The 15,347-nt window shown below is 42.7% G+C and overlaps 1 protein-coding gene across 6 annotated transcripts in view; it reads left to right on the top strand.

Annotated features, from left to right (window-relative positions):
* The window catches only part of ppp1r9a (protein phosphatase 1, regulatory subunit 9A), a 321,619-nt gene that overhangs the window by 86,882 nt on the left and 219,390 nt on the right, over positions 1-15,347 (top strand). For all 6 annotated transcript variants that reach the window (XR_013889014.1, XM_080207861.1, XM_080207856.1 and 3 more), the window contains exon 2: positions 10,803-10,935. Coding sequence is in view for 5 of the 6 variants with exons in the window: in XM_080207861.1 (XP_080063987.1) it covers positions 10,803-10,935 (133 nt within the window). In the remaining variant the exon portion in view is untranslated. The remainder of the gene's footprint in view (positions 1-10,802; positions 10,936-15,347) is intronic.

Here is a 15,347-nt window from a genome sequence, read left to right as displayed (position 1 = left end):
TGTTTGGAGTAATGGGGAACAATGTCCAACCCAGTGAGGATCCAGTCCAGTTGTTATATAAACAATAAATAATAATTATCAAAGTAAAGGAAGAGAATAGGAAGATTAATATACATTAAGACACCTAAATGTATTGATAACTGAATACACCATTTTAACTGAAATTGCCTCTTGTTCCCAAAATATACCTACGTTCCCTGAACAACCCCCAAATAAAGAAATTAACCATATGATTTTATTTGTTGTAACTTGAACACAAATTGGAATCAATATAAATTAAACACGTTAATAAGCAAATCATATTTGACATGAAGCACAAATTGAGCATTGAGTGGCAGATACAATAAAGACTATTTCAGGGCATTAGTAGATAGCACTTCACCTGTAAGGTTCCAGCTTCACTTGTATAGTCAAAGTTGAAGTGTTAACCTGGCTTGGCACCAACCAGCCAACCATGATGGAAGAAACTGCTCATCCACTGATGGCTGCAGTGTGAGCCATGTATGCATGCCTAACTATTCCTGGTACCTGACTGGTCAGGAGTTAGTATAATTTGTATTCTGGTGATGGGAGTTGCCTGGGAATAGACTTGTGGTTCAGACTAAAACAGTGGTGGTTAGATTTGGAAGTGGTTGGAAGAATGTGTGGGTGGACTGCCTGGGTTGTAACATGCTCCTTTCGCTGTTGATGCTTGGCTTCAGCTTGCTCGTGATGAAATTTGAGATGTTCAGCTCCTTCTCAGATGCCTTACCTCCACTTCGGGCAGACTTGGGCCAGGGATTCCCAGGTGTCAATGAGGATATTGAATGTTTTCAAGGTGGCTTTGAGGGTGCCTTTGTAATGTTTCCTCGTGCTTCCTGGTTTTTGCTTGCCATGTCAAAGCTCTGAGCAGAGTACTTGTTTCAAGAATCTCATGTCAGGCACACAGACAATGTGGCCCACCCAGAGAAGCTGTTGGAGCTTGGCCAGTCCTTCATTGCTGGGGATGTAGGCCTGAGTGAGAACACTGACTTTGGTATGACTATCCCTCCAGTGGATTTGTGGGCAATTGTAGAGGCAGTGCTGGTGGTAGTTATCCAGGATTGCAAGGTGCCTGCGGTACATTCTCGACATCCCTGAGCCATGTAGGAGGGTAGGTGTCATTACTACTCTGTGGATCATGAACTTGATGGTGGGTCTGAGGTCCTGGTCTTCAAATGCTCTCTTCCTCACCTAACTGAAGGCTGCATTGGCACACTGAGGTTTAACTGCATCATCAGTGTCTGCCTTTGTTGTAGGTAGGTTCCCAAGATATGGAAAGTAGTCCACTTTGTCCAAGGCCGCGTCATGGATTTTAATAATTTGGTGAGGTTGGTAGAGGATTTGTGTCTTACAGATGTTTAGCGTGAGGTCCATGCTCTTGTATGCCTTGGAGTATGCACAGTTGCAATCCTTGTTTGCATACTGATAGAAGATAGGATAGTCTTGGATCTGGCCTGCAAGCGGTGAAAATTGAACAGTTTCCAGTTTATTCTGAAGTTTAGTTCCACTCCAGATGGGAATTTGCTGAAGGTGAGATGGTGTATTGAACATAAGAACATAAATAGGAGCAGGAGTAGGCCATCTAGCCCTTCAAGCCTGTTCCGCCATTCAATAAGATCATGGCTGATCTGAAGTGGATCAGTTTCACTTTCCCGCTCTCTCCCCATAACCCTTAATTCCCTTGTCTATCAAAAACCTATCTACCCGCGTCTTAAATATATTTAGCGAGGTAGGCTCCACCACTTCAACGGGCAGAGAATTCCAGAGATTCACCAACCTTTGAGTGAAGAAGTTCTTCCTCAACTCCGATCTAAACTGCACCCCCCCTCCCCTTATCTTGAGGCTGTGCCCTCTGGTCCTGCTATCCTTTCTAAGCGGGAAAAATCTCTCTACCTCTACCCTATCCATCCTTTCATTATCTTATACGTCTCTATAAGATTCCCCCCTCATCCTTCTAAACTCCAACGAGTACAGACCCAGTCTATTTTGTCTCTCTTCATAGACCAACCCCCTCATCTCCGGTATCAGCCTAGTGAACCTCCTCTGCACTCCCTCCAAGGCCAAAATATCCTTGCGCAAGTGCGGCAACCAAAACTGCACACTGTACTCCAGCTGCGGCCTCACCAGTACCCTGTACAGTTGCAGCAAGGTCTCCCTGCTTTTATATTCTATCCCCCTCGCTATAAAGGCTAGCATTCCATTCAACTTCTTGATCACCTGCTGCACCTGCAGACTGGGTTTTTACAACTCATGCACAAGGACCCCCAGGTCCCTCTGCACCGTAGCATACTGCAGCTTTTTGCCCTGTAAGTAGTAATCCCTCCTACTATTATTTCTGCCAAAGTGGATAGCCTCACACATGCTAACATTATACTCCATCTGCCAGGTCCTCGCCCACTCGCTCAGCCTATCCAGATTCCTCTGCAGACTTTCCACACCCTCCGCACAATTTGCTTTACCACTCATCTTCATGTCATCAGCAAATTTCGTCACCCTACACTCAGCCCCCTCCTCCAGATCATTTACGTAAATGGTGAATAGCTGAGGCCCCAGCACAGATCCCTGCGGCACTCCACTAGTTGCCAACCGCCAATCAGAATATCATCCATTGATACCAACTCTCTGCTTCCTATTAGACAACCAATCCTCTATCCATGCTAACACCTTACCCCCAACTCCATGCCCCCTAACCTTCTGCAGCAACCTTTTGAGGCACCTTATCAAATGCTTTTTGAAAATGTAAAAACACCACATCCACCGGTTCCCCTCTGTCTGCCACAAGGAAGGTCAAGAAGAATGTCAGTGTGATGATATGCACTTGCTTGACCCCAGTACAATGTGAATTGGATCTGTGGTGGATTCAGTGGTCATGATCATGGCTTGCATGTCCTCTTGAAGAAGGTGGAGGTTGGTATCAAACTTTTGAAGTCAGCCAAAATGGAAGACCGTAATCTCTCATGGTTGACAGTGTTGAAAGCCTTTGGGAGATCTCTTGGTTGTCTCCTTTTGGGTGAGGAAAATAAGATCATGTATTTGTGCTTCTCTGCCATGTTTTAATGCTTTGGTAGAGATTCCATATCCTCCTTATACTTTGTTCTTTAGCTGTCAGATGGCTTTTTCTATCTCATGCTGGATTGGGGGTTGTGTTGATATGGTGGCAGGTAGCACACTGCGAGATGGAACCAAGGGCGCTAGCACCGAAGATCGTCTCTCTGCTAAGGAGGTCCTTGAAGTGCTCCTCCAGCAAGCACTGATGACCTTAGTTTTTAACCTTCTAAAAAAGCCTTGTTGTTTTTGATGACCATCTCTATTCTTGGCCAGCAGTAGAATAAGGCTTTGGATGCTTAGATGGTAGGTGACCTTGACTGTACTATTGAAATCTTATACATCATGGTTGTCAGTTAACTGCTGGTTCTCCTGTGTTCTCCCCACCTACATCTGTTTTTTAGATTGCATTTTTTCCTGGACCTCAGATTTCAGTGCCTCGAGCTGTCTTTTTGCTCTCAAGTAAATTTGTTCAGGCTCAAAAAGCCTCGTATATGCAACTTCTCAATTTCTGGATCTCCTGGTCATTCTGGAGTCTGGAATGTACTGTCTGGGAGGGTAAAAGAGGTGGGAAACCTCACAGTCTTTAAAAAAAAAATACGTGGATGAGCTGCCATGACTATGAACCAAGTGCTAGAAAGTGGGATTAGTGTAGTTTTATCAGTGGAGACACAATGACCCTGAAAGTTTATGCCAATGTTGTAAAATCCAGTTTTTATAAATTTGTCTTTTGACATTATCACTGTCAGAAATGAGGTGGAAAAGGGGGCAGAATTTTGATCAAGGCTTGCAGCATTTACTCAATAAACAGCAAGGCAAAGTGATCTGTATGCATTGCAGCAGCAATCAGAACATAACCCCACATATTTACCCCGTTGATCCCCCTAACCTACACATCTTGGCTCACTCAGGGGCAGTTTAATATGGCCAATCCACCTAACTCTCTCACCTTTTGGACTGTGGGAAGAAACTGGAGCATCTGGAAAAATCCCATGCGGATATGGGGAGCACATACAAACTCCACACACACAGTCACCCAAGGCTGGAATTGCACCCGGGTCCTTGGTGCTGAGACAGAACTGCTAACCACTGCTCCCATCTCATTGAAGAGAGCCATGATGTGGAGTTGCCGATGTTGGACTTGGGTAGGCATACTAAGTAGTCTCACAACACCAGGTTAAAGTCCAACAGGTTTATTTAGTAGCACAAGCTTTTGGAGTGTTGTTTCATCTTCAGGTGAGTGCAGGATTTGTTTCATAAACAGGGCGTATATAGACACAAATTCAATTACAAGATAATGGTTGGAATTCATGTTTTAATCAAGCCTTTACAGGTGCAGACAATGTCAGGGGAGAGAGGGTTAAGCACAGGTTAAAGAGGTGTGAATTGTCTCAAGCCAGGACAGTTAGATTTTGCAAGCCCAGGCAAATCATGGGGGTTACAGATAGTGTAACATGAACCCAAGATCGTGGTTGAGGCTGTCCTTGTGTGCGGAACTCCTCTATCAGTTTCTGCTCAATGATTCTGTGTTGTCATATGTCTTGAAGGCTTCCTTGGAGAGCACTTACCCAAAAATCAGAGGCTGAATGCCCTTGACTGCTGAAATGTTCCCCAACAGGAAGGGAGCACTCCTGAGTGGTGATTGTCAAGCAGTGTCCATTCATCTGTTATTGTAGCGTCTGCATTGTCTCGCCAATATACCATGCCCCGGGACATCCTTTCCTGCATTAGAATGCGAATCCTTACACCTAACCTGCTGTTCAAGACCTGAAGTGGCTGATAATGTGAGTGGAAGGAGCACTGATCACAGGTTAAAGAGATGTGTATTGTCTCCAGACAGTACAGTAAGTGAGGTTTTGCAAACCCAGGCAAGTCACGGGTTTTTGCAAAACCTCACTTACTGTACTGTCTGGAGACAATACACATCTCTTTAACCTGTGATCAGTGCTCCTTCCACTTCAGGTCTTGAACAGCAGGTTAGGTATAAGGATTCGCATTCTAATCAGTAATCTCTAAACTGTCTGTGCTTTATATGCTCTGTCTGAGGCCAGAACTCTCCATTCACCTGACGAAGGGGCTAACCCCGAAAGCTTGTGAGTATATTATCAAATAAATAGGTTGGACTAAAACCTGGTGTTGTCAGACTTTTTACTGTGTTTACGCCAGTCCAACGCCGGCATACCCACATCATGACTACATTGTGACCTCAGAGCCACAACAATGTGGTTGACTCTTAACAACCCTAGCAAGGCATCCTGTACAGGGCAACTAGTGAACGACGTCCATGCCCTACGAATGAATTTAAAAAAATCTCACGGGTACAGAGTATCATTGACTGCACATGTTGCAGTTGGAGGTCCATCACAGCTACCAGGAGATCTTATAACTACAGAGGGATCAATGTGCAGCTGGTTTGCAACCACACAGAGGTTCATCTAGATCTATGCCAGATTCCCTGGGAGCTGTTATAATTCATATTGTGAAGGTTTACTGCAAGTAAAACTTAAGAAGTGAAATCTGTGCTTAGCAGCTATCTTCTTTTCCTTTTGCATTGAACAGTCTTTCAGCCATTCATCTACTTGTCGTTCATCTGTCTGATAGGTCCCCATGTTCACGGTGAAACAAGTGAAAGAATGAGTTAGCATTTAGGATGGAATAATGGGCGGAATGTGAAAATAGTGCAAATCAATAATGTACATATCATTGTCAAAAGAAATGGAACTTTAACAACATAATTTTTTGCCAAACACCCATATACGTACCTCTGGTGAATTAAAATTTATTTTTACTTGCACTTCTTAACACTTCTACCTGGTATATCTGAGTGGCTTCAGAAGAGGTAAAGGCAGGCTGCTCAGACTTGACTGCTGAGATGCTTTTGTCCTTCAGCCTGTGGATTTTCAAGTTTCTGACAGCCTCGCCAAAGACAGTAATAGGGAGAGACAGGACAACATAATCGGGTATTGGTTGAGTTGTTAAGTTCTGCCGCAGATCAGTTTAGTGAAGATCGGCGCTGCATAGTAAAGCCACAGATTGAGTTCCTATCATCCTGTTTAAGGCTACACTATACAGCCTGCAGTGTTTGATTTGAGAGCTGTATTTAAAGCTTTATGCAAGTAGCCACACCTCATTGTGACATTCTTGCAATTTCTTGCATTATCAGTCTGTAAGCGATTGAGTTGGATTCCTCCATTATGCTGTTTTGAAGAGTGCCTGCCAGTATCTGGCTAAGACAATATTGCACCTGATGCATTCTCTTTTGATGATGGCCCTGTATGTTTGTCGAGCTCAGCAGAAAACCTGGAGAAGTTTACAGAATCGTAGAATCATACAGTGCAGAAAGAAGCCATTTGGCCCATTTATTTATTTCCCCTGTATTCCAATGTGCACTCTTCGTAACCTTCTGTGTCATCGTTATCTGCTCATGTTAATCAGTGAGATATGAATCACTGGGTGAAAACCCAATTAATCTTTTAAAGGAATCCATTGGTGCAAGTACTTGTGCTGATGTATGGCTGTATTTCCTCTCATTGTACACCCTCAAAAGGAATGATGCCCTGTGAGGAACCGTTCTCACATGTATCCTATGGAACTTAATGTATCCATGAAGGCCTGGAAAGATGAACTGAAGGAGTATGATTTAGTTGTGGCATAATCAAAATAATCAACCTCAAGCTTCTTATGGTTCATTTGATACAATAAAGTGCATATATGCATGTTAGATATGTTTGTGATTCTGTCACCAGATATGTGAGCCCTCGTCTTTTCTATATCTAGGTGGAAGATTTGAATTAATGACGGTCATGATGTAGTTTTGAGTACAGGAGCAGGGATGTACTGTTGCATTTATACAGGGCCTTGGAGAGGCCACACCTAGAATATTGTGTGCGGTTTTGGTTTCCTGAAGAAGGATGTTCTTGTTCTCGAGGGAGTACAGCAAAGGTTTACCAGGCTGATTCTGGAGATGGCGGGACTGATGTATGAGGGCAGATTGACTAGGTTAGGATTGTTTTTGCTGGAGCTTAAGCAAATGAGGAGGGGTTATCTCATACAGACTTATAAAATTCTACCAGGACTAGACAAGGTAAATGCACCGAGGATGTTCCTGATGATGGTGGAGTCCAGAACCAGAGTCACAATCTGAGGATTCGGGGAAGACCATTTAGGACGAAGGAGAGGAGACATTTCTTCACCGAACGAGTGGTGAGCCTGTGGAATTCATTACCACGGGAAGTAGTTGATGCCAAAACACTGAATGTACTCAAGAGATGATATAGCACTTGGGGTGAATGGGATTAACGGTTATGGGGAAAAGCAGGACAAGGCTATTGAGTTGGATGATCAGCTATGATCGTGATGAAGGGCAGAGCAAGCTTGAAAGGGCCAAATGGCTTCTTATGTTTCTTCTATATTTCTATGATGGATGTCAGGTAATCAGTGTATACGCATGTGTGCTACAAGACAAATTAAATTTGTTAGGGGCTTAAACCACAAGATGTGTTTGATTTATTTGATGGCTACTCATGCTGCATCCCACGCCTGTTGCTTGCCTCCTTTCCAAGCACTGCTTCTTAGTGAGCGAAGCCGGCTCTGGAGAAAAGTATGCCCTTCCTGCTCAAGATTGTACCTAGCAGTAATTCCAGTGAGGTGTTATTCAAAATGGATGCTGCCCTTACTCTATGTGCTGCAAATATCATGAACATCTCCAATTTCTATTTGTACATTGTCCCTTTAAATTCAGCTAAGAATACGTGAGTACCGTTATACTTGATGCACAGCTTGAAGGTGTGAAATCCAAAAGTTGCAATTAATTGGTTCAATTGAACTGCAATTGATGTTCTAACCCATTTAGCTGAGTTCTGGGTTTCACTGATGCAGTTTCATCTTAGGAGCTATCTAGAGATTAATGTTAGGGCCATTGTGTGTGTAAAATCAATTCCAGCCACTTATAGCAGTGCAATCTCCTGTGTAGTTGATGAGGAAATTATCCAGTCAACTCTATTGTGCTGGGAATAATGATGTTGGTGTACACAGCTGTAAGTAAAGGCGCTCATTCAAAACAATTGTGCAATCATAAAAAATCATTTTTTTTAAAAAGGTAATTGAAAATTAAATTAAAATGGATTGTGCCTTTTAAGATGTAGGCTGGATGTAGCTATGCAAAATTTGAAAGGTTTAGTTCTGATCCAAGGAAGGTGGAGCACAGCACAGAAACAAACTTCACATTTTAATATCTCAAATTTAATTCATCCAAATTGTGACAGATTCTCAATTTTAGCGTAGAGTGATTACAATCAAACTGAGATTCATAGAACGTAGTATCTCAGTCATGTCCAGAGGGCAATAGTAAATGGGATGGAAAAAACATTGATGAATTTACCTCAGCAGAGTCATCAAGGTTGTTGAAATATTACTGCTGAAGCATCTTAGAACTATCAGAAGGATATATTTAATGTACAACATAGTTCTTAACTAATGTATGTACAGTCCAAAGTATCTGGGTGCAACTTTGAGCAGGTGAGACATGCTTTTGAGGCACAGTCTGATTGTCAACACTGCATCATCTCTATGCACAACGTCCTCACAAGATGGAAGCGACAATACCATATCAAGCTAGAATCCCAGACTAGCCACACGGACACCCATTGATTGTTGCAAGGACTACACGATATAACAGGCTACAAAGTGAAGATGAGTAGAATCACTGGCAACAAAACACCCCATCCCAATGAGTTCAGCGCTCGTTTTGAGCAGGAGGTCAGCGAGAAGATATCATCCTCCTCACCATTGCAGATATCAGATCAGCCTTCTTGAAAGTTAACCCACAGAAAGCGACTGGCTTGGTTGGAATCCCGTATGAGCACTTAGATCTTGCACAAACCAACTGACAGGGATATTCCCAGACATCTCTAACCTCTCCTGACTCAGATCTGAGGTTCCTACCTACTTCAAGAGGACAACCATCATCCCTGTGCCAAAGAAAAACCAGGCAGTATGCCTTAATGACTACAGCCTCTGACATCCATCATTATAAAGTGCTTTAAAAGAATAGTCATGGCACATATCAACTCCAGTGTCCCATATTGCCTGGATCCATTACAATTTACCTATCACTGCGACAGGTCCACAGCACATGGTCCTACACTTAACCCTGGAACACACGGATAACACTTAAGTCAGATTCCTATTTATTGACTGCAGCTCAACCTTCAACACCATTATTCCAGCAAAACTTACCTCCAAACTCCATGGTCCAGGGCTCTGCTCCTCCTCCTGTGACAGGATCCTAGACTTCCTAACCCATAGACCACAATTGATAAGGAAAAGTAATGACACGTCCTCCACAATTATCCTCAACACCTGTGCGCTGCAAGACTGTGTCCTCAGCCCCTTAATATACTCCTTATATACCTATGACTGCGCAGCCAAATTCTATTCCAATTCCATTTTCAAGTTTGATGATACCACTGATTGAGATCCAGCCCAATACAATGACAAAATGGAGTACAGGAAAGAAATAGAGAATCTGATGAAATGGTGCAATGACAATCTCTCCCGCGATGTCAGTAAAACGAGGGGGTGAGCCATCAACTTCAGGAAATGCAGTGCAGGACCTGCTCCTATCCACATCAATGGTGGTGAAGTGGAGATGGTTGAGAACTTCAAGTTTCTAGTGCTCAGATCACCAATTATCTGTTCTGGTCTTTCCACACCAGCGTTACAGTTAAGAAAACCCACCAACGCTTCTACTTTGTCAGACGGCTGAGGAAATTTGACAAGTCCACACCAACTTTGCAGATGAACCATAGAAAGTATCCTTTCCGGATGCTTGGTGTGGCTCCTGCTCTGACAAGTCTGCAAGAAACTACAAAGGGTAGTCCAGTTCAACTTCCTGTTCACTGACTCCGTTTACACTTCCTTGGGAAAGCAGCCAGCATAGTCAAAGCCCCCACGCCCTATGGGCACATATCTTCCACCACCTTCTGTTGGGAAAAAGATACAAAAGTCTGAAAAGATGTGCCAATCGATTCGCTGTCATCAGACTTTTCAGTGGTCCAAACATATATTAAGTTGATCTTTCACTTCACCCTACCTGTAATTGTAACACTATATTCTGCACTCTATCCTTTCCTTATTCCCTACGTACTCTAGGAACGATATGTTTTGTGTATATAGTGCACAGGAATTCCAATAATGTGACAATAAATCAAATAAAAGACTGAGAGATTCTCTAAAAGATAGAGTATCCAAAGATAGCCATTCTGTATCCTCTGATGTTCAGGTCTGTTAAAATCATTGTTATGTTTTCCCCTTTTTAAAACATTTTAGGTGAAGGATGACAATACTCTTGCCACCATTTATATATCTTCACCAATGAAGTTGCTATTTAGTACTGGATTATTAACAGTTTTGTCTACTAAGGACAGGATTGTGTCTGCCCTGAATCATATGTCCCCTCAGTCAAGGTTGGATTTGATTTCTAATCCCAGGTGAAAGATCATTAATCAATGATAATTCCTTTTCAATATTTTTGTACTAAAAAATGAAGGTTTCAGACTACTATGCATATATATAAATACTCTTTTTGCATGTTTCCAGTTTATTATGCTTCATGTTGGCATCACTACTTCTGTGCAGACGTGCTTGATGGCATATATTGTTATTGATGGATTGGTTTGGATTAGTCTTAGATTTTTGTGAGTGTGTCACTACAGAAATACAATTTATTTGTACAGGTTTTCCATACATATTCTAATGAAGACTATGATAGGAGAAATGATGACGTGGATCCTGTTGCTGCATCTGCTGAATATGAACTGGAAAAACGAGTCGAGAGACTGGATCTTTTCCCTGTTGAACTTGAGAAAGGTAGGAATAAGAATCTAGGTTTATTTTGAAATTTCTTGAACTGAGCTTAATTTTAATAGAAATTGACAAATGGAGGCCAGATAGCTGCTTAAGAGCAAATAAAAGATGAGGAAAATTCACCACAGACTACAGCACAGACAATTTATATTTATAAAACTCCTTTAAAGCCAAAAAATGACTCAAAACAGTCCTCTGGAGGGGGGGAGGAGGAGGTATCCAGAAACTGAGTGCTGAGCTAATGAATCACAGAATTGTTGCAACACAGAACAAAGCCATTTGACCCCCTGGCTCACCAAATGAACAATTACCCCATTACCATTCTTCCACTTTCCCCAGTGTAATAAGTCTAATTTCCTTTTGAATGCTTCAGTTGAACCTGCCTCCATCACACTCTCAGTGCTATTCTAAACACTAATGACTCACAAAATAAAAAGTTTCTCCTCATATCACTTTTGCTTCTTTTGCCAATTGCTTTATATCTATACCCTCACATTCTCAATTCTTTCATGAGTGGGAGCAGTTACTCTTTTCTAATCTGTCTAGACCCCTCATGATTTTGAATACCTCTATCAAATCACCTCTCAATCTTCTCAATGGGGAAAACAGAACATTTCCAATCTTCAGCTGAAGTTCCTCATTCCTGAAACCAGTCTTGTAAATATTTTCTTCTTCCTCTCTCCTGTCTTCACATCCTCCCTAAAGTGTGGTACCCAGAAAGGGACACAGTACTCTAACTAAGGTTGAACTAGTGACTTATGTAAATTCAACATAATCTACGTGCTACTCTCTTCTATGCCCAGGATACTGTATGCCTTATTAACTGTTCTCTCAACCTGTCAGTGATTTATGCACATATACACCCAGATTCCTATGCTCCTTCACCCCCTTTAGAGTTGTATTCTTTAGTTTATATTACCTCTCCATTTCCTTCCGAACAAAATGAATCACTTTACACTTATCATTGAATGTCATCTGCCACCAATCTGCCCATTCCACCAACTTGTCTAATTCATTTGAAGTTCTACAGTATCCCTCTCAGGTTCATAATACTTCCAAGTTATTCATCTGTAAACTTTGAAATTGTGCCCTGTACACCAAGCTAATTGACATATATCAGGAAGAGCAAGGTTCTAACACTGACACTTGGGGAACTCTACTATAAACCTTCCTCCAGCACAATAATCATCCACTAATCACCACCCTCTGTTCCTGATCACTCGATCTCTTCTGTATCTGTGTTGCTACTGTCCCTTTTATTCCATGAGCTCGACCTTTTCTAATAGATTCATAGAATTCTACAGTGCAAAAGGATGCCATTTGGCCCATTTGAGTCTGCACTGACCGCAATCTTATCCAGGCCCTATCCCAGTAACCCTGTGTATTTACTCCCCTAATCCCCATGACACTAAGAGGCAATTTAGCATTGCCAGTCAATCTAACTCGCACATCTTTGGAGTTTTGGAGCAAACCTGAGCACCCAGAGGAAACCCCAACAGACGTGGGGAGATTGTGTGGAGTTTGCACCATCACCCAAGGCCAGAATTGAACCCGGGTCTCTGGCGCTGTTAGTAAACAGTGTTAGTCACTGTGCTGCCGTCTGTCACGACAGAAGTCTGTTGTGCAACACCGTATCAAAGAAGTCCATTTACACCACATCAACATCATTGATCTCATTCACTCTGTTAAGTTGACTGACTTGGCTGGATAGCTGGTTCGTGACGCAGAGCGATGCCAACAGCAAGGTTCAATTCCCGTACTAACTGAGGTTAATGATAAAAGCCCGCCTTCTTAATCTTGCCCTCCTCTGAGATATGGTGATCGTCAGGTTAAAACACCACCTGTCAACTCTCCCTCTCAAAGGAGAGAGCAGCCCATGGTCATCTGGGACTATGGAGACTTTACACTATTAACTGTTCAAAAATCTACAAGTTAGTTGAATGCAATTTTCCCTTAAGAAATCTATGCTGACTTTCCTTAATTCACTCACGTTTGTCCATGTGACAGTTAGTTTTGTCCTGAATTATTGGGGACGATTCTCCCAAATTCACGAGAAAACTGGTGTCAATCACTGTTTTTTTCTGTTTAACTTCAGACTTGAATCTCCCCATTCTGTGCAGTGTAGAGGTCACAATTGAGAATCTCATTAAAAGCTTGTGAGGGGGCAGGGCATATTCATGTCAGAGTCTGACAGTTCTGGAACTCTGCACATACGCAATGTTCACGATCTGCCAGTCTCCCTGTTTGCTGGACCCCTGCAAAGCTGTCCTTCCTGACATCCCGAAGCAGAGTCTCCCACTAGTTCCCCGCAAGTGGGGAGCTACTGTAATCCCCCATCAGAGTGAAATATCGGACCCGGAGAATTCCTTGCCGGGCCTGATAATCACATTTAAATATATTTTTAAAAATTTAACATACTTATCCCTCTCCCCACCGGTTTCCAGTGTGGTCCCGACTGTGCCTGTTCTCCGGCTATGGGAGAATCCTGCCAAATGGCCGACATGCGATTCTCCCTTCCCGATGCACTAAAAATGTGCATGTCGGGATGGGAGCATTGGGTCCATTGTTTCTAGAGGTTGCCCCACCATCAAAGTTAAATTGACTGGATTATAAATGCTGTGTTTATTTTGATACCCATTTTTAATTTTTAACATTTGTCATTCTCCAGTCCTCTGGGGCCACCACTGGAGAACTGAAAAATTATAGCCAGAGCCTCATACAATTTCCGGTCTCACTTCCTTCAGCATGCTTGAATGCATCTCATCCGATCCATGTGCCTTATCTTGTGTCTGAATTACTTCCTCGCTACCATGGCTTGGGTAACATCTTTCGTAAAGACAGGTACAAAGCATTCATATAGTATTTTAGCTATGCCCTCTCCCTCCAAAAATCTCCTTGTTGGTTCCCAATAGGGCCTACTTATCTGCCTGCAGAGTGCTTTGGGATTCACTTTTCTGCTAGCTGTCAGTCTCTTTTCATTTTCTCTCTCTGCTTCTTGTATTTGCTTTTGCACTTCGCTGAATATTCTGTATTGGTTTTCAATTGTATTTTCTACCTGATGTCTGTCATAAGTACACCTTTTTTTTCTTTTATCTTAACTTCTATCTCCTTTATTATCCAGGGAGCTCTGGATTTGTTTGCCCTACCCTTTCCTTTCAGGGGCTAAACTGTGACTGTGCTTGAATCATCTCTTTTTTGAGAGTGATTAGTTACCATTTTTCCTGCTGCCCATTGACTCCAATGTATTTGGCCCAAGTCCCATTGAGGTTGGCTTTCCCCAACCAACTTGCTATTAGTCGCAGCATATGTTTAAGTCTTTTTTGCAAGCATACTCTTTTTCCAAATCAGAATGTATTTAACAATTTAAGCTGTGAGCAATAAAGAGCCAATGAACTAAAGTTTTCTGAAGTCCAAGATCAAATTTATTAACTACGAGCCCCAAGATAGATAATAAAAATTGACATCGAACATTTGGCCCTCATGCAGTCACACGTGAATGCACGCACCGGACTATTGTCCTTGAGGCCTAGAATGCAAATATTGTGGGTAACTGGTATCTTGGATGCAGTGAGATGCAACTGGGTGACACACACTTCCCAAAAGAAGGAGAGATGACTACCTTCAGCCTTTCTTTCAGCTGAAGATTTTCGTAATGCTGCTTATGTCACTTGCAATCTCTGTCTAATGGCTGGGCAGACTTGTCTTCATATACTTCATCCATTGTGTATTTTCAAGAAATTTTGTGTATGTTTGTGGTATAATAAGAACATAAGAACATAAGAAATAAGAGCAGGAGTAGGCCATCCAGCCCTTCGAGCCTGCCCCGCCATTCAATAAGATCATGGCTGATCTGTCGCTGCTCAGTTCCACTTTCCCGCCCTCTCCCCATAACCTTTAATCCCCTCTCCTATCAAAAACCCATCAACCCGTGTCTTAAAAATATTTAGCGAGGCAGTCTCCACCACTTCAACGGGCAGAGAATTCCAGAGATTCACCACCCTTTGAGTGAAGAAGTTCCTCCTCAACTCCGTTCTAAACCGCCCCCCTTTTATCTTGAGGCTGTGCCCCCTAGTCCTACTGTCTTTTTTGAGTGGGAAGAGTCTTTCCACCTCTATCATATCCATCCCATTCATCATCTTATACGTCTCAATGAGATCTCCCCTCATTCTTCTAAACTCTAACGAGTACCAGCCCAGTTTATTCAGCCTCTCCTCATAGCTCAACCCCCTCAACTCTGGTATCAGCCTAGTAAACCTCCTCGGCACTCCCTCCAAGGCCAAAATACCTTTGCGCAGGTGCGGCGCCCAAAACTGCACACAGTACTCTAGCTGCGGCCTCACCAATGCCCTATACAGCTGCAGCAAGACCTCCCTACTTTTATATTCAATCCCCCTCGCTATGAAGGCCAGCATCCC

The sequence above is a fragment of the Carcharhinus amblyrhynchos genome, chromosome 2 (assembly GCF_965287045.1).
Source record: "Carcharhinus amblyrhynchos chromosome 2, sCarAmb.v2.hapA, whole genome shotgun sequence".
NCBI classification, from domain to species: domain Eukaryota; kingdom Metazoa; phylum Chordata; class Chondrichthyes; order Carcharhiniformes; family Carcharhinidae; genus Carcharhinus; species Carcharhinus amblyrhynchos.
This window is presented reverse-complemented; position numbering and strand designations above follow the sequence as displayed.